Below are 24,781 nucleotides of genomic sequence, written 5' to 3'. Positions count from 1 at the left end.
GAAAAAAAAGGCAAAATGTCAAAGGTAAAATGCCTCGGGCATTCAGGAAACACCAATCCTTTCACCTGCAACTACAGCTGGAGTTTGTTTTAAGACAAAAGCAAGTCCTAGCACCTTGAAAGTAAGAAAAACACCGAGCACATCACACACCTTTAAAAAAAAAAAAAAAAGTCTGAAAAACTAAACCAAAATGCTATTTACCTGCTCCCCTCTGTAGATGACATATTCTGCCAATGCTAATCCATTTACACTGGGTCGCCCAGTAACTGAGTGATGTCCTGGGGGAGAATGAGCCATTTTCATAGCACTGAACTGCAGGAAAGACTTACCCAGTGTTACGCGACAAAATAGCAACTGCCTGTATTAAAACGGGAAAAAGGACCATGAATACAAAATGCTTGTGAAGCTCCAGAAAGACTTATCTTTGTAATTTGAAACTTTTACTTGAGGAGAATAGTGGAACATTAAAGCCACTTTAGTCACTCTTTGTAGTTTACAAAATTCTGAAGTTCTGTTTTGAAGGACTAAAGTTACACTTCCTTTGGAAAAGCTCTTTTGCCTGAGGAAAGTGTTGGTAATAACATTGAAAAATGTTTATCTTAATTACTGGAAACAGCATGCTTAACAACATACTCAAAGACTGTCTCAAAGATTGTCACTACCTTTTTGGACTTTTTTTTTTTAAATTTTTTTCTTTTTTTTTTTTTTTAAAGTTTTCTGAGGGTACCCACCTTCCCATCACTCTTACTAACAACATAATTCACTTGTGTTCTAACACTAGATTTATATCTAACAGCCAAATCAACATCAAGGCCAAATGCAAACTCTAGGTCAACATGAAACACCTCATACTAGCATTTGTCAGTATGTTACGTTGTTTTCTTTATAAAAAGACAGAACAAGGGTACTTATTTCTTTACATATGTACTACTGCAATGGCAATGGAATCTCAGCATTTTTGTAGACCAATGTTATGTACTATGTTGCATAGCCAAAACCTTTGCTTTTCTAACTCTTCACACAAGACAAATTAAAAAAACTTCTTATTCAAAACTTCAGAAAGCATGAAAAGACTCTGACATCCCCTATAACTCTAGATTATTCTCTTCAACTGAGTGCCAGAGGAAACTGGAAGATGACCTTATCCCTGTGATACCAATGCAAAACAGTATGCACACAAACATGCAAAATACTCTCCTGGTTGAAATGATGGCCACTAACACAATTAACTCCATGACTTAAGAGTAACTTGATTCTGAACTGATGGTGTCAATCAGACATAACAGGTGTTCTGCAGAAAAGTGGATTTAAGAACTCAGTGGTAGAGAGTCCACAAATAGACATCTGTATTTTAGTGCATGAAGCAGCAGTGACATGGGGGCTGACTGTTATAAAGTACATCCTCCTCAAAGAAATACAGCATCTGAATTATCACTGAATTTCTTCTTTCTCTGTAACAGGCCATGGGCTAAACCCTCATATTGCTGCATCTTTCACACAAGCACCTAGCAGATCCTCTTCACTCGCTGGCTACATAAATCTGATTTTTACAAGTTAAGGGCAAAGGTTTGGTTAAATGCACTGAAGATGGTTAAAGGTTCTTTAAGACTTAAATATCAAAGTTTTCTGAAAGTCTTTACTAAGTCCAGCCTATAGAGAGTGCTGAGAAGGTTTGGTTACCAAGTAAATCTTTCTTCAGAGAGACTCTGCTGACTTGATGATCTATGACACAATACACAAAGGAAAAATCAGATTCTTCTGAAGGACTCACCTGTGGCAAACATAACAAGATCTATCTTTGTGAATTGGACATCCAGTGCCACCTCCAATTCCATACACATACTGATTGCTTTTGGAAGAATTTTCAGCAAAATAAATCCCAGCTCCAAACATGCCGCCTATATAGGCATGTCTCTCATCAAAGCCTTTGTGAATGATTGCATTCACAAATGGGGAGCCTAAGAGAAAGGAAGTAAAATATTGAAAGTGCAGTATACAGATTTTTGTAGGTGTCACAATTCAATTATCCATTCCCAACTTTTTTTTGTACAGTTTTTCTACACATACAAGGAAATCAATCTCCAGAAATTCTGACCTCAGATTTATACAGCCAATTTGCTACAAATGACAGCAGCTGCTAAGCGTACATTTTCAAAAAGGATTTACAAAACACAATATCAGAGACAACTCTTGCTGCAAGAGAAGGCTCTATGAATCTGCACTCCCTTTGGCAGAGCTCCATTCTAACCAACATTCACTGAATGAATTGCTACACATATCCTGTCTTCTTCCTAACACCAAGTAGACTGCATTTAAAAAGCAATAAATGTAAACAAATCTTTGTTTACTTGTAATGGTCATGAAATTTAGCCTTAAAGAATAATCTATTCAAATTCTGCACCTCAAGACACCTGATACCCATTAATTTTCACAAAAAGTGCAGGGTTTTTTTTAGTAAGGATTTTCATGACGGTATATATAAATATGAAAGCACCTTTAGAGAAAAGCTGTTCTAAGAGAACATGGCATTTCAGAGTTATGTTGGGAATTATAGTGAAAATAATCCAAAGCCTTATTCTCCAGCCTAAAGATGATAAAACCTTATATGAAGCAGAACATTCCAGATGAGAATGAGAAAAACCTATGAAAATTACTCATCATTTTCTGCAAGTGGCATACATGGTTAAAGACATATGTTAATGCTTAAAAAAATTATATAAACTAAAGACTTAAAAACAAAACCAGAAAAACCCCACCCCCAAACCACAACACTCATAAGGCATTAACTGCTGTGTTCCAGGGATAATTTTCTTATTATCTAACTAATTTAAAAGACTTTCCTTTAAAGACAGGTCATTCCATTAAGAGGCCATTTCCTCTTACAGGGAAAGTCAAAAGACAGGATTTAGACATCTGCAAGTTTGGGCAAGCAGTTAATTATTGTGTTATTGCTGCTTCCAACAGTAATGTATTATGTTGGGAACTATGTAGCTTTCATTGTAAGGATGTACTGTGAACTTACATAGTTTGTCCTGACAAGCAAATTAAGCATTTGTGCACAGGAGAGCTTTCAATTGGCTTTAATTTGCTAAATATAAGCTATCTTTTCTGGAATGATGAACAAGAACTTATCAAATTATAAAAACAAGAAAACAAAAAATCCCACCCCAAACAACCCATAGCAGAATAAAGTTTGACCCTTAATCATTTTGGTCATACAGTTGATGAAACAGAATTAGTAATTTAACCAAGGAGGCGGCACACCCTTTAATCTCCATTCATAATTGCTAAAATGTTTTAGAACTTTGAAGTCTCCTTTAGGGAGAGACAAGGAAATGCAAATTTCAGAAGAAAGATGCAGTGCATTATATGTCCCCATTGTGACATATACAAACACTTGTTCATATAAAACTCATGCAAAACCTAGAACCTATTTCCATTGAGAAAATTTACTTTGAGTCAGTGGAAACCCTCCAACAAAGAGTGTTGATGGTGAAACGAGTTCATAAAGTGCATTTCAATATCTCACCATGAAACAGCATCCTTTCATTAGCATGGTTATGATTCTCTTCAGAGACCTCTTTCCTCCTGTGAGTGTATCTTTCCCATAGTTTTTTGTTGCACACTTTCTGAATCTGAAACAGTCAAAATGTACGTTCCACTCTGAACCTGAAAACTTGTTTGCTATACTTGACAGATGTTTAACCTACAGCAGCTATACCACCGTACACTTACACTGCCAACTTAAACAAGAATACTTTCCTTGGAACTCAATGAAACACAAATTCTCTCACTTACCCTGAAGAAGTTGATTGTTGTAGCATAACTTAAGTAAATCATAATTATATACTTAAATAAGAATCAATTAATTTTAAACATCTGTTAAGCAATACTTCTTAATTTAAATTTAGCAGGCTTAGTCACAATTCCCCTTGAGTATCACTCCAAAGGTAGCTTGATGCCAAACCACTGGCAGAAAGATCATCCAGTAAATAAGAAGAATCTTCCACAAAGACTTCTACAACGCTTTTAAAAGAAAGTAAATTATGTACTCTCTGCAGAGGTATGCTGGACATTGGCAAAGCCTTATGCATGTAGTTACAGCATATAAATTCTACTGGGGAAACTGTAACATCAGTTTAGAATAGAACTTAGTAGTACTTACTTGCAAATCAAAATCTCTATCATTTTAATGAAAATGACCATTTCTTGAGGGGAAAAAAAAATGCAAACCAAAATTCCACTAAATTACTTAAAGCAAGGTTGTCTACTGCCTGGTGTTTTAAGCTTCTTTGGCATTAAATCAAGCCAAAATAGGCAGCCTTACTTCCATGCTTCAATCAAGAGTTTTGCTTTCACTTCTTCCATTTTTTCCCCTGCTACTCCTTCAAAGGAAACCTTTTGTTTCCTACAAAACCTTCTATCTTTTTCTTCAAACATTCTGCAGTTTTCTGTGAGGTCCTTCTATGTCAATTTTTTATGAAATTTCTTAACGACTGTTAACCCATAAGCAGTTTTTCTATATAATCTTATTCTTTGAATTCCCCTAGAAGATAGTCTTTTTCTTGTGCATGACTCAAAACGCCACATCTTACCACATTATGGAACTCAACAAACAAATGTAGAACATTTTATGGACATTTTATTTTCAGCCAAAACTCTAAAGGTGTAACCATCTACCATAAAAATGCAATAGCTACCTTTAAGATGTTGTATCTACTGAAGACTCCACCAGCATGTCCTCCATCTCTATGCTCTCGGACAGTACTCTGCATCTGAAGATTGTCAATTTTAAAGATCACTTTGTGTCAGAACACATTCAAAACACATACCCTTCACACAATCAAATAATCAACAGAACTAATTCTGTCTTAAAAAGATAATCATACAACAAATTTTTAGGTAATGACTATATGCTAAGTAATGCCAGAATTTGTGGATGGACATGAACAAGTTTAATGATTTCTTTGAAAAAAACCCAAACGTATCTTGAATAGTCCATGGTCTAGTTTTCAAGTTGAAAAAGATTGTCACTAATCTATTTAGAATATTGTTTCTTCAGAATTTTGTCACATGTGATTACGACACTTTGGAAGGTAGTGACTTAAAACTGTGTATAACAGACCATCGGTAACATAGAATTTATAAGTTATATCAAAGAGCTTTTCTATATAGCAGAGGTTTTAAAAATGCTACAAGCAGTAATAACGCAAGTAAGAAAAAAATTATGGACATCATGAGCACAGATTATTAGTGGTGCAAAGCTGGAAATCTGGGGTATCCTTATGCAAGTTTTTCTTAGGTTTAGAGATGTTTATTGCACTGTTAAATTGCCTAGCAATACTTCTTTATCTACTTCTTTACTAGAAATAACAAAAATACTGAGAGACTACAAAGAAAGCATACCTCTTCTTCTACTGATTGAAATTCCTTATCTTCAGTGGAAAGATCTATGAGAATAGTTCCACTACCAGAAGTATTTAGAGTCAGGTACGGGTTAAGTCCTGTGAATATAACAAAAGACAACAACAGTTTCAGAAACTGGTTTAAGACTGCTGATATGGAACGATTAACCAGTAAGAGATTTTTCTTTTTAAAGGGACCATTTTCTCAGAACTCAGTTTACAAGATGAAGATGTTAGCTGCTAAAGGCAGCAGAGATTACCAATGACTTCAACTGCGTTCCATCAGCCACATACATTTTCGTGGATGTCAAAGTGTGATCCCTCAAATAATTTTGTTAGGTTCAAACAAACTTTTTCAGCATCTCTGTCTATAACCTCTACCCATACGTTACCATGCATACACTAGAAATGCCATGACAAGCACAGCAGCTGGGTCTGGATGCAGATCAACAGCAATCATATTCATTGATCTGTGGATACTGATCAATCATTCTCTCAACAAGAATAAACATTTCAAACACACTAACCCATTTGTCAGTGCTTAGCTCAGTATGTTAATGTACACGACAGGGAAACTATATGTAAGCAGTTGCTTACTTAAGAGTTCATTTCAATCCTAGGCAGTGAAAACAGTGAGCAACCTGTCCCTATACAGAGTCCATGACTACTGATGGCAATGGCATCACGAACAAGAGAATTGACTTGAAGTGCTAATTCAGTAGGAATATTTTTCCCATGGATTGTGCAGAAAGAGCTGACAAAAGAACTAAAGAGAGTCTGTGAACCTAAAAGGCCTGAGCCTGATATTGAATGCTTAATGGATATTGAATCCTTATAGGAAACTTCTCCATCATTCCAAATTAAAAAAAAAAATTGAAATTTTACACAGAATCCATTGTCAATTTACATACAGACTTTCAATCACAACTGGTAATTAATGCGAATGTAATTACTGGACACAAGAATACAAAGACAGTGTGTATCAGGTGTCTTTTTGCCCATGGCCTTCCCAGACAACTAGCAGGTGACCAGAGTTAGATGCTGGGTCTGTCATAACCTCTCTAGAAAGGAATAATGTGGGGAAAAGGGAAATTACAGATTCATCTACAGTCAGGAGCCTCACGTTAGCAGTGTGCAACTGGAATAGAGTGTTCAGGAGCAAGAAACTCTGGCAAGAAAGCACCAAAATAAAGCTCTTCCATGAAAGCCCCACTAACCTCAAAATAATGGCTATAATGTATTCAGGAAGAGATGTTAAAATACCAATGCAAACATACTTGAGTGCAAGAGCACAACGGCAAGATACAGAAAATTGACAAACAATACTCTTTGCTCCAAAAACACAGCCTAGAAAAAAATGAAAAGCTGTTCAAATATTCAGTTTAAGTACTTATGGCTGTGGTTAATGTTACAAATGAAGATGTCAGGCCTCTGATGGCAAGACAGCAAAAGTCTAGAAAGAAAGGGGGGTGGGAGTGGTGAAGGATTTAGATGTTTGACATTCTGTCTATATACAGACATATTAAAATATGTACAAATATACGTATGTTCAAAAATACATCAGTCCTACTTGGAAGGCAAAACCAGTGTATCATTACTGGTTGTGTAAACTTAGAACTCAAACAGGATGTGAGGCTGAAATGACACCTTAAAAATAACTTCTATCCAAAACACTCAATGAATCTGTCAAAAAACATCTGACACTTAAGAGAAAATGATGAAGATTCGCTTAAATACTTCATTACTAGGAAAAGGATTATCTTAAGGGTTGGTTAATACTGTTTTAAGGAGCAAAAATAATTTAAAGCTTAGGATAGAGACTCTCATTACTATGGAGTGCAGATTTTAGAATAAGAACTCACAGATGGTATCTCAAAAGGGAAAAAAATCCTACCAATTCCAAATAATTTATTCAATTTCTATGAAACACAGCAAAACAATAGTAAGTGATGTTTCAGTGCTTTTTTCTCTCTTATGCAGCCATAGTTAAATGAAGCATACTATTCCCAGGATTGTGCTGGTATCAACAGTGCTGCATAAATAAAGAGGCTTTAGCATAAACTTCAGTACAAGCTGAAGCTGTTAAACAAAGAAATTATGTTAATTTTGGTTCACTGGAAGCACACCAACTCTATTTTTAAAGAAAAGTACATATAAGAATTTCAGCTGGCTTTCTGAGACAGCAAACACAGTATTTTTTGCAGAACCCAATGGAACAGTACAGAACAGGCCCTAACCCATCAACAGACAACGTGCTCTGCTCTCCAGAGTGCTCCAATGAAGATAAATACTCCCTACCTCAAAAAGCTTACAATCATTTTGCACTAGATCTACACTTTACCTAAGGAAACACAAAACAGTGATCACGAAGGAAAAAAAATAAATTACAGAACTGAAAGGCAAGATTCACAGTAATTCACAGAACAAATTAATGTTTCAAGTCAGAAGACATTCTTATCATCTGAAGTGTCATTTTCTAGGACAAGTTTTATTATCAATTCTTTTTAATGAGATACAATTTGGAATAATCTAAAGCATCTACAAAAATGGATTCTATAAAGGCAGTGTTACATACTAATTTGAAACAAGTATATACCTTGCTGTCCAGAAATTAGTCTTTCAACTCCTTTAATGATTTTATGCCTATGGCCATAAGCATTAATTCCAATTTCCTTCAATTCTTTGTGTCCCATTTCAACCAATACATCCAGTGTTATCTATAATGAAAGCAACATCATCTTTTTGTACAACAGCATAAACAGACTGCAACAGCTGCCAATGACAGTGAAAATACACCTCGCAATTTTTGAGATAAAAAGCAAGTGTGAAAAGAACATGAACATTAGAGACTTTAGTATACTATTCTCGTACTTTACTTTTACTCAACTGTTTTCTCCAAACTTTTGTCTTTAAATAAATATGCTACAAACTACAATTATGTAACTCATATTGCTTGCAAGGTTCATGTTTCTGATTGAGAAATACAATTTTCTAGATGTATTCAAGCCAATAGATACAAAACCAGAAATTACTAATCAACACTAATTATTTACACCACTGAAAGGAAACATGCCTACATTCTCAAACTGATATAGACATTATTGCCCCCTTTTTTTTATATACACAAACATATTTTAATATATATCATGTATCAATTAAAAAAAATCCTTTCCTTTATTCCACTCCTTTTAACATTCACATCTGTATCATTACATTATTCTAAACAGTCAGTATTTATTCCCTTGCTTTCTAGCTGAGTATCTGGAAATAAATATAGCTACTTACCTGTTCTCTCTCAAATATGTCAATTAGATGTTCAAGGCCAAGGTTCCGCACAAACTGATTTATGCTAAAATCTACACCTGAAACTGGGTAAAAAGAAAAACTCACAATGAGCATTCATACACGTATTGTAAAATAAAGTATACACATCTTACACTGTCTGTGGCAATAACGAGAGAGACAGAAATTCCTGGTCTTCTGAAGATGGGGAATAAATATCTGTATCACTAACCAGTGGTAACTATTACTTAATCTATACTAGTACTCTAACATTTCTACCCCTCCCAAGAGCAGTCTTTGTGCTTCCACGAGATAAGCAACTAACTAGCTACCAGAAATGCATGTTCAAACAGAAAATATTTTGAGAACTCAAATGTTATAGAAGTAACCTTTTCCAGATATCTGATCTAAGAATAGCCTCTTACAAACTAGATAAAGTTTGTAGTAAAATACTGCTTGGTATGTAGCCAAATTTCATTCGACTTCTCTTTTAAAACACAATTCACCATTTTGGTTCTGTACAACAAAAATGTACAACATTTTAAAGATTCTGTAAGGGGAAAGTACTAAAATCTCGTACAACGAGACTTCTAGACTTCTGTTCCTCATTAACAACATCATAAAGAATAGGGATACTACATATGTCATAGTAACTGTGCATGTGTGGGAAACTTCACACTTGGGTATTCTTTTTACCATATGGTAGAAAATGTTATTCATTCCTAACTGAGAAAGCCTCACCTTCTTTTTTCTCCAGAACAGTAGTTCCCTCTGCACTGTTTGTACCAACAACAGAAGGAAGTTCAGAAAAACTACCAGACAAATTGTCAAGACTACTTGCAGCAGACAGACTGGATGGACTGGATGGAACAGAAGACAGGGAATCAGCTGTAGAACCTGTAGTCTGAGACACACTTATAACCTGAGGTTTGTAGCAAGTCGGTAAGGCAGAAGGAGGCATTGCTGCTGTCAATAATGCACTGACATCATCTGCCTAAAAGCAGAAAACAACTTATTAAAACAGCAGAACACTTTTACTTTTCTTAGAACGCATTATCATTATTTGAGACCCCTGAAGTATACTGCAAAACAAATAAATGCATATTGGAAAAATATGCATTTTACAATGCAGTTTACAAATGGCCTTTTGTGCCAACAGCATACATGAAACTGAAAAATGTTTACAAATAAAAACTGTACTAAGATAAAAAGTAGACTTCAATATTTCCAAAAAACTTTAGGGACAATTAAACAGAATTCATTTTCTAGGAAAAATGAACAAAAACTTCTACTGACAACCGGAATTTATGCAACAAAACAGTTACTCTGAGTGTAACTTTGAATTGTATTATAAAACTTAGCAAAGAAACACCCAAAAACTTAACAGCCAGGTAGTTTCCTAAATTTATGTTGCTACAAAGTTTGCTTACATTTTATTGCCACAATTTTTGTATTAGTCAAGCTATAAGTACCTAATTAAAATGAATTCCTTTTGTTCCCCCCCTCCCCTTCTTGAAATAAGAAGTCTTGATCAAGAAAATATTTAAATGTTTATAAAGGCTCTACTGACTTTCCTTACCAGGCACGTATAAACACCAGAGAAACCACAGTACCTTAAATTTTGCAGAAGTTGCCATATTACTATTTCTTTTTTTGAGTATAGTTTTTAGATGAGCTGCCACAAATGGCACAGATTTCCTAAGAAAAGCCCCATCACTTACAGTGACCAGGTCCAATGGAGTTTGTCCTTCTTGATTTTTCAGAGTAGGATCAGCTCCGTGTGCCAGTAACAAGGCACAAAGCTGTGTCCTTCCTTTCTGGGCTGCTTCATGCAGAGGTGTGAAAGCCCATTTATCCGTAGCATTCACACATGCATTATACTTTATAAGTAAAGCTGCTACATCAACATGCTGGAAAATAAAACATCTGTTAAATTCCAAGGTACCACAGTGTATTAAACTAACTCAGAACTATTACTGATATTTCTCTGTAATCTTCATTATGAATTTTCTTAGAATACATTTAATTTTTAATTATGGTTAAAAAAAAGTATTAAAACAAGGTGTTTTCTTCCTCACCTGTAACATATCAGTAAAAAGTTAAGATTTCTTCTCTTGTGAAAAAAGGACAGACTACAACAGAATCCCAAATCCAGGGGAATCTGAAGGAAAAAAGCCCAAATTTGAACTTCCAGTTTGGAAAGTACTCCAACTGATTTGATTAAAGACCTGATCCAGGAAGTCCACAAAAACAATTAGTGTCTCAACACCAGCCAAATAAAAGAAAATGAGATCTTGCTGATAAAGTTTGACTGGCACAGGTAAGGAAATGCATTTTATGGAACACCTTTCAGGCTGCTGGCTTTCTAAGCATTCATGTTCAGAACTCCAACCATGATTTTACAAATTCAAAAGAGTCTTCACCTATACAATGAGCTGACTATAACCAAATTATTTTTTTGTCTTTTACAAGTACAACTCAATGGCAAAAGCTTTCTAGGACTATGGATTCACAATGCTGTCAATGAAATGTATCACTTTTATTTACTTTTTAAAAAATAAAGCCTCAAAAAGTTTAAGATATTTACCCCATAAGATGCTGCATTATGCAGAGGAATCAAACCTCCTTTATCCTGTGCATTCACATCTGCTCCGTGCTGTAACAGGTACTCTGCAACCTCCAAATTGTTGTAACCAGCTGGAGGTTGCAAAAAGGACAGAATAAATAGAACATATTAAAAAAACCCCATCCTCAACAGGCTTTAGAGAAGTAGTAATTCACTTCAATTACTTGAAAGTTAGGATGTCAATCCCAGTGAAGACAGCATATGACCTATTAGTGAGGACAGCTTCACACTATTTAAGAGTATTTGGTTTTAAACCCTCTGTCAATAAACAATAAAAGACCCTCTTGGCTACAGAGAATAGGAAATTAAATTCACTAGAGTTAAACAGTTTAGAAGAGGAACATAAGATTAATACGCATAAAATACTTTTTTTTTTTTTTTTTTTTTTTTTTAAGAGAAAACATGGAATCCTGTAGCTTGAGGCTACACTTTAAAGTTGCTTAGACATAGAACATTCAGCCACGGTAACTAGTAACTCTGATCAAACCAGTTAATTAAAACACTGACCTGCTAAATGTAGTGGTGTTGAATGCCGTCCTTGCGTGTCCCGACAGTTGACATTGTCAGGTGAACACAGCTTTTTTACTCGGGCCAAACAACCCTTCTTTGCAGCATCTAGTAGAGCTGCATCTCCTCTAAGTAGGTCTTGAATATCAGTATCACCATCTTTAACAAGGTCTAGAGGAGTATTTCCATCTCTGTTTTTCTTTGTAGGGTCAGCTCCATGCTGTGCACAAAAACAGATGGTAAGTAGGTAAACAGAATAAACACGTTGCATCTTAGGCATCTTACACCTCATTGAGCAAATATTCTGACACGCACTCGAATCCTTCAGAGAGATTTCCATTTACTGTGTGAGAAAGGACAACGTAGTTGCTAATACTATCCCTTCTACTGAAAATATACATTTAACTGCAATCATTTAGAAACCACAAAACACAAATCAATTTCTCAAAGAAGTCCAATCACATTTCAGACTGAACAAGAGAGAAAAGAAAGTAACTTCTGTCCAGCATATGTAGTACCTGTAACAGGAGTTTGCAAATCTCATATTTTCCTTTTGCTGCAGCTTCATGCAAGGGAGTGAATTTCCACAAGTCAGCTACATTGACAACTGCACCATGTTTAACCAGCAGTTCTGCAACTTCATAGTGACCATATGAGCAAGCATTATGTAAAGGGACAAGTCCTCTGGAAACAATTAAAAAAGAGAAAAATTGTCTTAAAAAATTGGGTCTTTTTTCACAAAGTGATATAAACTTAAAACATAATGCACCTTAAACAATCAAACTATGTTTTTTTTTAATTTTCCACAACAGTCTAATACAGTAGGATTATCTACCGCCGAAGTAGTAAAAATGCAATCAGCAGTGGCACTTAAGAGAAGTAAAAACACAGGGCCAGATAAATTCTTCACACTCTAGTCTCAAGTACTGCAAAACGCTTTTGTGGATATTCTGAACATCTTCATTCTAACAGAATTTTCCATGAAAATAAAAAAAATTCAATGTCTGAAGAAAGATAGGATGCTTATCAGCTAGCAACATTCAAGAGCTGACAGGTATCAGCAATTACAATTGCCAAGAAAATATATACTTGAGTATTTACCCCTTATCTTTTGCATGCACATCAGCTCCATGCTGAAGAAGATATTCAACAACGGATACCCTATTATATCCAGCTGCAAAATGAAGTGGTGTAGACTGACGTCCTTCAATATCTCTGCAGTTCACGCTTTGAACTGTACATAGTTTCTGTGAAATCCCCAAAACATACATCACTACATATAGTGTTGGTACACTTTTAATTTAGCATAAAATGTTGTTATACACATCTAACTTTGAAAAATTTTTTTCATTAAAAACTTTATTTCTTCATTTATTTTTACATAAACCCTTTACTTTTCAAAGATTGTGTCCCAAGAAAAAAAAATTTAAATACTCCCTCCTCCCAAATCCACACCTGTGAATTCTTATTTATGCTTTTTATATAAGACAAGCTTCTGGAGGTGGTGAACATTACATTTTTGTCATCTGTGATATTTGTGCAACAAAGGTTTTAGGACAAGGATCACCAACTCTAAAGCAGTCAGTGAAGGGCTGTTTGCTTGTTTTGAGAAATTACAGTTTGGGATATAACTCCCTCTTATTTTTAGGACAGGTTTAAGCTTACTTTTACAGTATCCACATCTCCAGCCTTTGCAGCCTCCAGCAACTGTCGATCTGCATCGGAATTACCTAATGGGAAACCTTCTGCAAAATAAATGAGGTTGCATGACAGGTAAGTATATGTAGTTGAAGGAATTTGTTAAGACATGAAATCATTTGAGTATTTCAAGGATTTCCCTTAAAAAAAGTTAACCAATTATACACAAGTTTTGTCTTTTCTTACTACCTGCAACTGTAGCTATTAGCTCTAACAGTGTTTGCAAAGTTGCCTTTAGCAACATGCTTCCTATCCATTCTAAAATACTGTGGAACCAACTAAACATTCTTATTTCAGTTTCAGAATTGGACTATATCAAGAATGCCCAAACCTTACTCTTTATAATCCATGTACCCTGTTGCCTCTGCTCACAAATGCAAAGTAGCCATTTTTTGCTTTTGAAACTCATTTTCTACTTGCAAGACTTCCCCCTCCCTACATCAGGATTTTTCCAAAATTATTCCAGGTGGCTACACCATGAAACATTCTGAGCATCTCTCACAATCTGTGTAGCTGAATACTAGAGAGTAAATGATATTGTTAATTACACCTAGAGCTGGCACTCTCCCTGTGCATGTGGTTATGGAATAAGAACTGCACAACCCAGTACTGCCTTTTGTAGAAAGTACCTTTTTTTTTTTTTTTTTGGACTTGTGTTCACTGTTATTTCTTGACAGCACTTGAAACAGCAAGTAGAATGAAGCACGACATTAGTTCAGAAATGGATTGTGAATACATCAGTTGTACCTTGTAGTAGCTGTTGCACACTTTCAGTCCCCATTTGTAAGGCTGTAAAGCCCTGCAGAGACACAATGGAAGGATCACATCCAGAACTCAACAGCAACCTGCACGTCTGAAGATGACCACAATGTGCTGCTCTATGAAGAGAGGTCTGGCCGAGATTATCTAATGCATTAACCTAAAAATAACACAGACAAGAAATACCACCACCAAGACTTAATATTAAAGCTGTTTTCATTGCTACTGGGAGAGTTTCACAAGTATTCTTTTTACTTTAATTAAAGGAATATATTCAGCATATTTCCAAAGGTCATGACATTTCAAAAGATAAAATTAAAAAAAAAAAAAGCAGTTCATGAAGTTATAATTACATTTACTGAGGAAGAACAGTCCCCTTTTAGAGGCTTGTGAATAAGCCAGCGTAAATAAAGTTATGGCTATTTTACCACATAAATAAGTAGGCATTATTTTGCTCATGGCAGCACAAGTCCTCAGTGCCAACATGTAGAACAGCTTCTACCTGCATTGGCTTATTGTGGTTTTTCAGACTGAGGACTTTCTACATGTTTCAGTCAAGGTGTATTTAACAATTTAAAACTCTGCACCCAAAGGTTACTTGTATTCCTTACTGTTCCTCTGGTTTTGATCATTGCTTTAGAAACTTCACAGCAGTCAGGCCATAATCAAATTTCCATGAGAGAGAGATTCAACTCCTAATTTTGGAGGATTCAAGCATTACAGAGAGTATCTCCTTTCCACTTTTTCTTTTTGTGGAAATTTGAACTAAACACTGTGTTATGATTTAACATTTCGCCTTCACTGTAATTTTCACTGCATACAACATCACATAAGGTCTACCTGTTATACCAGTCTAGCTTGTCATTCATATATATCCCCTACTTTTTTTTTTCCTTAAGCATTTCATTACTACTGCTGGACAACGAAGCACTGAACAAGACACTCTACAAGCTTTCAGTTAACAGTGAGAACTGCATCCGCACTTCTTATAAAATAGGACCAAGACAATGATGATGCCTCAATATATAGGACTGTACTGATGGATTGACGGCCTATGTCTGAAGTCCATAAATCTAGAACCTTCCAAAATGAATTATTTTAGAAAAGTCTGTCTACTCAGCTGTCCATTCTCATGGTATGAAAACCTACACAGCAGGCAAAACTTAACAAAAAGAAATATGAATAGTAACTCATACCTTAGCTTCATGTTTCACAACTACTTCAACAACATCATTATGAGCCTTTTCTGATGCCACATGCAGAGGAGTCAAGAAGCTTTAAAAAAAAAAAAAGGAGAATTAAAAATGTATTTTTCAAAATCTTCTAAACAAACACTTAGGAGTATTCATTTATAACCACTCACTCTTTTGTTTTTTCATTGATGTTGGCTCCTTTCCTTAGCAGCAATTCACATACTTGTTTTCTCTTAGGATATGGAGACGCAGCAGCACAGTGCTGAGAACATTAAAAATTGTAGCATTAACAACTAGCTAGCAATATACACGTTTTACCGCTTGCTGATCAGCTGGCAGTTAAAGAGCTGATTGTGTGCAAAGTTAACAGAAAAAAACCCCCAAACATGTAGAAGTTTACTAATTTGGGAGATTCCACATGGGCCTTTGGATTTACTCTGGTATTTTCCAGAGCTCCCTCTCCAGTAATTGCTGGAAATCTTCAGGCTTTACAAACAAAGCTAACATACGTAGCTTGCTGTTGCTTAAAACTAGGCTATTCTACAGAAAAAGTCATTTAGACAACCTAAATTAAACAGGCAATTTAGATTAGTCTTAACATTAACCTTAAGAACGAAGTATTAATCAATGTTATTTGTTCAAACTAGACACTGGATATTCCAGATCGGTCTGAATTCATTGTTTGACACTGAAATTTTTAGTTCTAAACTATTACCTAGCATGCTTAGATCAGCCACAATATATGCAAAATAATTAATAAATCCTGAGATATTACCAATGCTGTCTCATGTGTTTGAGGATGCTTGAAGTTCACTGTCTCCAAAGAAAGATGTTTCTTTATACGAGCTACGTCTGATTCTCTTGCAGCCTGTAGCAGTGAGTGACCTTTGAATTCATCTTTAAAAAGAAATAAATACATACCAGAAGGTTACACTCCTTAACTCAAGAAGGATCAAGAGGATTGTTTCTTTCAGTTAGATAAAAATACTCATTTTATTCAGCAGACACTTTCAACTCAGACTTAAGCTTTTATATCACTTGACAGAACTTGTTAGCTAAGTGAAAACACTGCAGGAATGTGCTTTGTTTCTAATTCAAAGCCAGAGATATCCAAACTGGCTGAACAAGATATATTTCACTCACCACCGTTCTAGGTTCCACTCTTTGCATATGTACCAATTCCAGCATACATAAATCTCTATTTCTGACCTGTCTTTGGAAAACCATTTATAGATGCTAACATGAAGTCTAATGTAGTATTTACTGATAATTTTTGTACATATGCCAGGAAGTTATTGTTTGACCACTCAAGGACAGAATTTGAGGGCATTCTTTTCAACTCCTTAAGTTTGCTCGACAAAAATCAATGCCTTTCATCAATTTCTTTGAACTTTCAGCGACTGTGGCATACTCAAACATATTCAGCATTCTAAACAGTTATGTTTTTTCTTTTCTTCAAACAAAATACAGTGGAATAAAAATGAGTATTTCAACAGTCTTGATGCCATGACAGGAGCAAGTATGGAAAATGAAAGTGTACTGGCAAGGTTGTGAGGGAAAGCGTGTATTCAGGGAAGAAAAGCTACAAAACCCATCACACCCACACGACTACAAAACTGACAATAAAATTATTTTAAATGCCTACATTCAGATAATCTAGCAATCTCAAATTATAAACAGTGAAATGTACTGTCCAACATTGCACAATTAATTGCTTGAAAAGTGTAAGCATTTTCCAAACTGATTTCTGGCAGGTCACTGCCTAGGGAACTTAAGTACACATTACAATCTATAACTGTAGAACTGATCTCACTTTATACTCACATGCTAATCGTTCTTTTAATTGGGGTGTTGGAGCCAAATCAATGGTGCTTTTGTTGTGACAGTTCAACAGTGTTGGGTCAGCACCATAACTTAACAAAAGAGAACATACTTCCACCCTGTTCTTAGAAGCTGCTTCATGCAGAGGGGTGAATTGCCACAGATCCATTGCATTCACACATGCTCCATGCTTGAAAGGGAAAGGGGTAAAAAAGATGCAGTATCAAAACTAGATCATTAGAAAAAGACTTCTGTCATTAGTTTCAATGCAGTAGACTGTTAAAATAAAAATCAATGCTTGTATGCAAACTGTATCCAAGACATTCTCCAGACATTCATTTTCAATAGAACACAACATTTCAGCACACTGCAGTTTTTAATCCTCTAGTGTCTCACAGGTACATTCAAAGCAGCCATAGGCAGGCTCTTCAGGCTTTCTCCAGCATCTCTAAAAGGAGAGTAGCTCTGCTACATGTCAAATCAGAGAAAGAGCCTAATTAATACACTCTAAATCACCTTTGAACAAGCTCCTGTTTCTTGTTGCTCTAGAAAAAGTCTAGAGTGAACAGCTGCACTAAGATAAATACATGTTCTGTGAATAGAATATCCCCCCAGATATGAATGCCAAGATATCTAGAAGGATATAGGCACTCAAAGTTGACTTCAATCCAAAACATTTAAGTACAAGGTTCTGCAAGTAATACTCCTGGATTATTAATATCTGTGTAATTCTTCTCCAGTAACATTCTGTATGCACCTTGAGTTCTGTCTGTAAGCAAATCTTGATAGGACATGCTCTTTCTCATTGCTCCTGTTAAAGCTGTAGTGCTTTGCAAAAAATAATTCAAGATTCGCTGGAGCAGAAATCCAACAGGGAATACAAGTCTAGCTTAACAGTTAAGACACACAGTAGTGTCTAGGCAAGAGGGGTTTTTTTTGTCTAGTACTACAACTGTAAAGATTCACTTTACAATTGGCCTCTGAAGTAAAAAAACCCCTTGACTATTTATACTTAAAATATATGCTTATTTCAATAATTTTTTCTTAATTTTTGCTAAACAAATAGACACATGGAATTAGTGGGGACTGAGACATACAGGACAGCACAACAGCAGCTATTCCCTGAGCATCCAAACATCTAGAGTTATCTAACAGAACACCTCCAGCTGTTATAATGATCATGACTTGCTGTAGCAGCTGAGAAAGTCCCTTGGTGTACAACACTCACAGATTTTTGCAGGCCATACCTTTGAGCCAGAAGTTTAATGCACATCATATTTTATCTTCAAGATTAACATAATCCAGATAAGCCACTTCAGTTCTGAGACTTCACTTACGTTAGGAAAACTGACACATTTTTCTTTCTTTGGGGTAAAAGCTACAATTCAGGGCCAGAATTGATGTTGTAAAGGTCATTCCCTCAAGACAGTGATTACTCTTTAATTTTAAAACATTGATGATCTTTACCAGTATTCTTTTCAAAAGCCTCTTAATACTCTGTCTTCTGAAATATTTTTCCATTGTCAAACTCACAATACTGCTCAGTTTTGGGGTTTTTTTTGGTGGTGTTTTTGGGTGAGGGTGGGAAGGTTGAGGTAAGTAGTACTTACGTGATGGTACAAAACCATTCAATGTTGGAGCAGACAGAGTTAAAAACAGAAAGCACATTTATAAGGAAAAAGCTTCCTTGCAAGCAGAAGATTCTGTAGCTCCAGTTTAATAATCACTAACTAACATGTAGAGCAAAAGCAATCTATCATTCTTTAAGTTTTGTAAATCTAAGTACAAAACAACAAAAAAAACCCGCAACTTGCATTAGTCTATCATAAACTGTTTTTATTTAACAATATGCAATTTCATCTCTTCAAAGACCAACCTTTACTAGAAGCTCTGTTACTTCATAATGACCATAGGAACAGGCATTGTGAAGTGGCACCAAATCTCTATATAGGAGAGAACGGGGGAGGATGATTATCTTAGTACACATATTTCAATTCCAAACGCATCTATAACATTGCAAATGGTACTATGTTGCACCTTGAACATGTTACAAAAATAGTATCAGAGATGTTCAAATGAAGTTGAGGGGAAATAAGCTGGAGAACCACCCAGAAAATCCCCTCAGCATTTTTCAGAAAAATAAACATTGAAAATAACAGAAGATGAGGAATTAATTGCACCATTTTTACTGCAAATGAAATAGTTCCGCTCAGATTCGGAACCCTAAGCAGGAAGAATTCTCTGCAGGGGATTTTCAGGAGTGACAATAATTATTTCCTTTTTCACAAGAACATTGCTGTAAGATTATCTTCTCCCCTGGTAACTAAAGAAGTCTTACTGGCTAATGTTTAAGTAACTGTACAATATTCTACAGTAACAGCAGAACTACAGAGGTTTTAAAGCCAGCTTCATACTCTCTCAAACCCAGTGGTCTTAGAAGCGAGTGAGAAATCGCCCCAAATGAATTTCATTGTGGGCTAGTAAGGGAGAAATGACAAACATAAATTCCAACCCCAAGGGGACAAATAAAGCTGTCTGATCAGGCAGTTATTTATATAGCTGTGAAGTGATCCTAAGAAAAGGAGGAATAAGAGTTTGCTTTCCATAATCTTTAATGTACATAAACACTTATTTTAAAAATAGTTTTTCATTACATTTTATGTAAATGAATAAACTTAGCATATCTATATTTCATTACATTTCCTGACATTAACAACCAAATGCTTGAAAATATAGTCCAAATAAAACCTCTGAGAAACAGATCTTCAATTTTTATCACATTCTTTGCAAAAAGAAGTGCAGAAAATTGAAAATAGAAAGAAAATTAAGATTGATTCAATCATCAAATTATTTGCTGACTTCACAGTGGTGTATAAATGTATTTTATTAAATGAGATAATAACTTGGCTAGTGATACCTAAAAGCAACATGTTCTATGGTCAGCTCAATTTGGATTCTACTGATTCACAAGTCTTAAGCCTGTACACTTTGCATTTTTGTCATAACAGAAAGGTTAAAGATGGCTTAATGGTCTCAAGCTAGAAATTCTCCATGGTTAAAACAATGTTACTATTCTTTACTTCATCTCAATTTTTAACAAATTCTGTTTATTCTGAACAAATGAAAAATGAACCTACCCTTTATCCTTAGCATGCACGTCAGCCCCATGCTGCAGTAAGAGCTGTACTATTTTTACACGGTTATACCCAGCTGCTAAATGTAAAGGAGTAGACTGAAATGACAGAATGTAGAAGTAATCAGTAACAGAAAATCAAGGGTTGATTTTATATTTATTTTTTTCAAAACTTGTTAACAATACTAATCACTGAAGTCCTTAAAACACTTGTAACATTAAAAAAACCAGAGTGCTTGGATCAGACATTTGATAACTATGTTCATTGTTTACTGGCTACTCTCACAGCCATCAAACACAAATCCTGAATTTACTCCATCACTAATAAATACATTCTGGCAACAAAGGCCCTCTTAAAGGATTTTTGAGTCCTGCAGTCCACTTTTGTCTTTTAGCCTACCATAACTATAAATACTTTGCTGGGACAAACTATGTCCCTTGTGAAAGGGGAAATAAGATGGCCATTAGAAACAGTGACTGCTAAATTATAAAGAGGTCTGCCTGCCAATCAATAGTTTAAGTTTAGAAATTATCAACAGAGATTGTTATCCATATCTGTGAATGCAGTAAGTTAGCTGAGTGAGAGGGAAACTTAATATTCTCTTTTAAATTCTCACCCTCCACAAAGCAGTCGGATAACTGCTCTATGATCTTTTCTAGTAAACCCACTCAAGCATACCCAGCAGCAGCAGCAAGGGCAGAGCTACAAATTAGTGAAATCTTATCCTCTTCATTTACCAACCCATCAACTGAACTGGCTTTGTACAGTTCCTAGAGAATGAGTCTCATAACTAGAAGATTAGAAAATAGAGATGCATAGGTGTTTTGGAGATCCCAGTAACTTACCACAAAGCCTTAAACAGGGAAACTCATTCGAACAAAACTTAAGTGGATGCCTACACATACTTAATGAGAACAACGAGGATGCCAGAAATTGATACTCAATAACTTGAGCCTTCGGTAGGCTAGGGGCTGAACCCAGGAGACCACCAGTATTTTTTAGAATGGAGATTTTGAACATTTTTCACGTAGTTCTTTACCAATACTTATGGCAATGACTAGCTTCTTCCCGAAACAGAAGCGGTAACTTGCCTAGGGTGTATGGCAAATAAAGAACCTGTGTGTATCAACTTGTGATAGTGACAAGAATCTATGAAAAGGCCTCCCTTCTTTATCACTGCAGATATGAAGGTCAAGCAGAAGTTCCAATTGAAAAGGTGTTTGTTTATTGCTCCTAGATGGAAATACCTACATAGTCCTTTTAAGGTTAAAAAACAAACAAAAAAAATCCACTAGCTGCCAGAGAGATACAGTCTTCCTTTCTCACATATATTAAAGAAAATAGATAGATTCTGTATTTAACATTCTTAAAATCTGGTCAAACAATAACTGTGAAACATGTAAGAGTGAACTAATTTTAAATCAGGTTTTAAACAAAAATACCTTTCTGCCATCACTTGCATGACAGTTAACATTTAATGGTGTAAGAAGAGACATCATCTTTTCTTCATTTCCACTCCTGAAAAACAAGATATGAAATGGGCAGAAATATTTTTATTCCAGTTTTTAGTAGCTTATTATGTTTTTATATTTTTTCCTTGCTATAATGTTCAGCAGATCTGTTCTGAAGTAATACATTCACTTCTGTATTGTCAGCATTAAAGTGAAAGCAAAAATACGCTTATATAACTATTTTTGTAGTTTTATTCACAGAAAATATGGGACTAGATGGGATCCATCCAAGAGTACTGAGGGAGCTGGCAGAGGAGCTTGCCAAGCCACCCTCCATCATCTGTCAGCAATCCTGGTCAACAGGGGAGGTCGTGGATGACTGGAGGCTTGCCAACGTGATGCCCATTTACAAGAAGGTCGGAGCGAGGATCTGGGGAACGACAGGCCTGTCAGCCTGACCTCGGTACCGGGGAAGATTATGGAGCAGTTCATCTTGAGTGCACTCAAATGGCATGTGCAGGACAACCAGGGGATCAGGCCCAGTCAACATGGGTTTACGAAAGGCAGGTCCTGCTTGACCAACCTGATCTCCTTCTATGACCAGGTGACCCACCTAGTGGATGAGGGGAAGGCTGTGGGTGCTGTCTACCTTCAGCAAGGCCTTTGACGCTGTCTCTCATGGCATACTCCTTGAGAAGCTGGCAGCTCATGGCTTGGACAAGTGTACTCTTCGCTGGGTGAAAAACTGGCTGGATGGACGAGCCCAGAGGGTTGTCATGAATGGAGTTAAACCCAGTTGGCGGCAGGTCACAAGTGGTGTTCCCCAGAGCTCAGTACTGGGGCCAGTTCTGTTAAATGTCTTTATCAATGACCTGGACGAGGGGATCGAGTGCACCCTCAGCAAGTTTGTGGATGACACCAAGTTGGGAGGCAGGGTTGATCTGCTCGAGGGTAGGAAGGATCTACAGAGAGATCTGGACAGGCTGGATCAATGGGCTGAGGCCAACTGTATGAGGTTCAAAAAGGCCAAGTGCCGGGTCCTGCACTTGGGTCACAACAACCCCATGCAGCGCTACGGGCCTGGGGAAGAGTGGCTGGAAAGCTGCCCGGCAGAGAAAGACCTGGGGGTGCTGGTTGACAGCCGGCTGAACATGAGCCGGCAGAGTGCCCAGGTGGCCACGAAGGCCAACGGCATCCTGGCCTGCATCAGAAATAGCGTGGCCAGCAGGAGCAGGGAGGTGATCGTCCCCCTGTATTTGGCACTGGTGCGGCTGCACCTCGAGTCCTGTGTTCAGTTTTGGGCCCCTCACTACAGGAAAGACATGTGAGGTGCTGGAACATGTCCAGAGAAGGGCAACAAAGCTGGTGAGGGGCCTGGAGCACAAGTCTTATGAGGAGCAGCTGAGGGAACTGGAGTTGTTTAGTCTGAAGAAAAGGAGGCTGAGGGGAGACCTTATTGCTCTCTACAACTACCTGAAGGGGGGTTGTAGTGAGGTGGGTGCTGGTCTCTTCTGTCAGGTGGCTGGAGATAGGACGAGAGGAAATGGCCTCAAGTTGCACCAGGGCAGGTTTAGATTGGAAATTAGGAGAAATTTCTTTACTGAAAGGGTTGTCAGGCATTGGAACAGGCTGCCCAGGGAAGTGGTTGAGTCACCATCCCTGGAGGTATTCAAAAAACACGTAGACAAGGCACTTCAGGACATGGTTTAGTGGGCATGCTTGACGGTTGGACTAGATGATCTTGAAGGTCTTTTCCAACCTAAACAATTCTATGATTCTATGATAACAGCCAAAGCTTAGCATCTAGATGCAATGCCAGCTCAAAAGCCAATATATATATTCAATACATACAATTCTGAAAATATCACTAAATTCCAGATATCTTCCAAACATGCATACCTGGCACTTTCTAAGAGTTCATCTTTCTTGTATTCACCTGGAAGACAAAAGGCAGTTTCTTTAGTTGATAAATAAATATCTATATATGTGAAGTTCACTACTTCTCCTCCTCTTCCAAAATTCTGGAGAGCATAAGTACTAAAAATTTGACAGTCCATTACTGAACTAGCACAATAAACTATCTATCCAGAACACATCCCATGACTAAGATGATGAAAGCCACGGGGGAATTTCTATTTAGAATTATAAAACACAGAGAATTTAAAGTAATACGAGAAATTCATTTGACTGTTATTAGTCATAAAGTAATCTAAAGATTATCACTTACCAGTCAGCACTGCTTTTGCAGATGGGTCTGCTAAATCCAAAGCTGTTCTTCCATCTGTGTTCCGGATGGTTGGTTCAGCACCATGCTGCAGCAGTACTACAAAATGCCAAAGTTTTCCATGAGAAAACAATTCTCTAAGACAGGACTTATGAGGTACATCATTACTGCAAGCGGCAAGCAACAAAAGAAGCATCCAGTTACTGATCCCAACTTCCCTCTCAAATTTTTAATTACAGAATTCCTTAATGTCATCTGTGAACAGTTATGACTAGACACATTTTATGAGAAAAAAGCAGAGCAGAAATGGAATAATCACAGACTGGTAGGAGGCAGTCTCAGTTGAAAGACATGCAGCTGTGACACACCAGAAAAAACAGTAACTACCTCTCATCAGGTCCAGAGCATGCTGCCTCAAATCCACAAATGACTATGCCCTAAACTGTACACAGCAGTAGCAGGCCATGTACCTTGCACTCATATTGGGGCCAAACAGGCAATATTGTATATACAACTCTCCAGATGTGCTTCTCAATAAAGTAAATGACAGCAAATCACACAATTTAAAAAAAAAAAAAAAAAATCAGTTTCTTGACCACATATCTAACCTTCAACCTCTTCCTAACCCTTAAGAACCGTGCAGGCAATACAAGTGGTCAATATAATTGGAGATTAGCTCCT

General features: G+C 36.6%; 1 protein-coding gene across 1 annotated transcript in view; it reads right to left on the bottom strand.

Moving 5' to 3' along the window:
- The window catches only part of TNKS2 (tankyrase 2), a 38,060-nt gene that overhangs the window by 6,232 nt on the left and 7,047 nt on the right, over positions 1-24,781 (bottom strand). The window contains exons 3-26 of the mRNA XM_069796608.1: positions 24,104-24,199; positions 23,776-23,812; positions 21,868-21,943; positions 20,429-20,523; positions 19,168-19,234; positions 17,295-17,481; positions 16,246-16,367; positions 15,641-15,732; positions 15,474-15,552; positions 14,266-14,437; positions 13,486-13,565; positions 12,922-13,067; positions 12,339-12,504; positions 11,821-12,040; positions 11,275-11,384; positions 10,409-10,597; positions 9,429-9,681; positions 8,691-8,773; positions 8,002-8,122; positions 5,407-5,504; positions 4,701-4,775; positions 3,530-3,635; positions 1,772-1,958; positions 202-358 (exon numbers count right to left, since the gene is read on the bottom strand). Coding sequence (XP_069652709.1) covers positions 202-358; positions 1,772-1,958; positions 3,530-3,635; positions 4,701-4,775; positions 5,407-5,504; positions 8,002-8,122; positions 8,691-8,773; positions 9,429-9,681; positions 10,409-10,597; positions 11,275-11,384; positions 11,821-12,040; positions 12,339-12,504; positions 12,922-13,067; positions 13,486-13,565; positions 14,266-14,437; positions 15,474-15,552; positions 15,641-15,732; positions 16,246-16,367; positions 17,295-17,481; positions 19,168-19,234; positions 20,429-20,523; positions 21,868-21,943; positions 23,776-23,812; positions 24,104-24,199 — 3,014 coding nt within the window. The remainder of the gene's footprint in view (positions 1-201; positions 359-1,771; positions 1,959-3,529; positions 3,636-4,700; positions 4,776-5,406; positions 5,505-8,001; positions 8,123-8,690; positions 8,774-9,428; positions 9,682-10,408; positions 10,598-11,274; positions 11,385-11,820; positions 12,041-12,338; positions 12,505-12,921; positions 13,068-13,485; positions 13,566-14,265; positions 14,438-15,473; positions 15,553-15,640; positions 15,733-16,245; positions 16,368-17,294; positions 17,482-19,167; positions 19,235-20,428; positions 20,524-21,867; positions 21,944-23,775; positions 23,813-24,103; positions 24,200-24,781) is intronic.

Source organism: Haliaeetus albicilla, chromosome 11 (genome assembly GCF_947461875.1).
Source record: "Haliaeetus albicilla chromosome 11, bHalAlb1.1, whole genome shotgun sequence".
In the NCBI taxonomy this organism is placed as follows: Eukaryota; Metazoa; Chordata; class Aves; order Accipitriformes; family Accipitridae; genus Haliaeetus; species Haliaeetus albicilla.
This window is presented reverse-complemented; position numbering and strand designations above follow the sequence as displayed.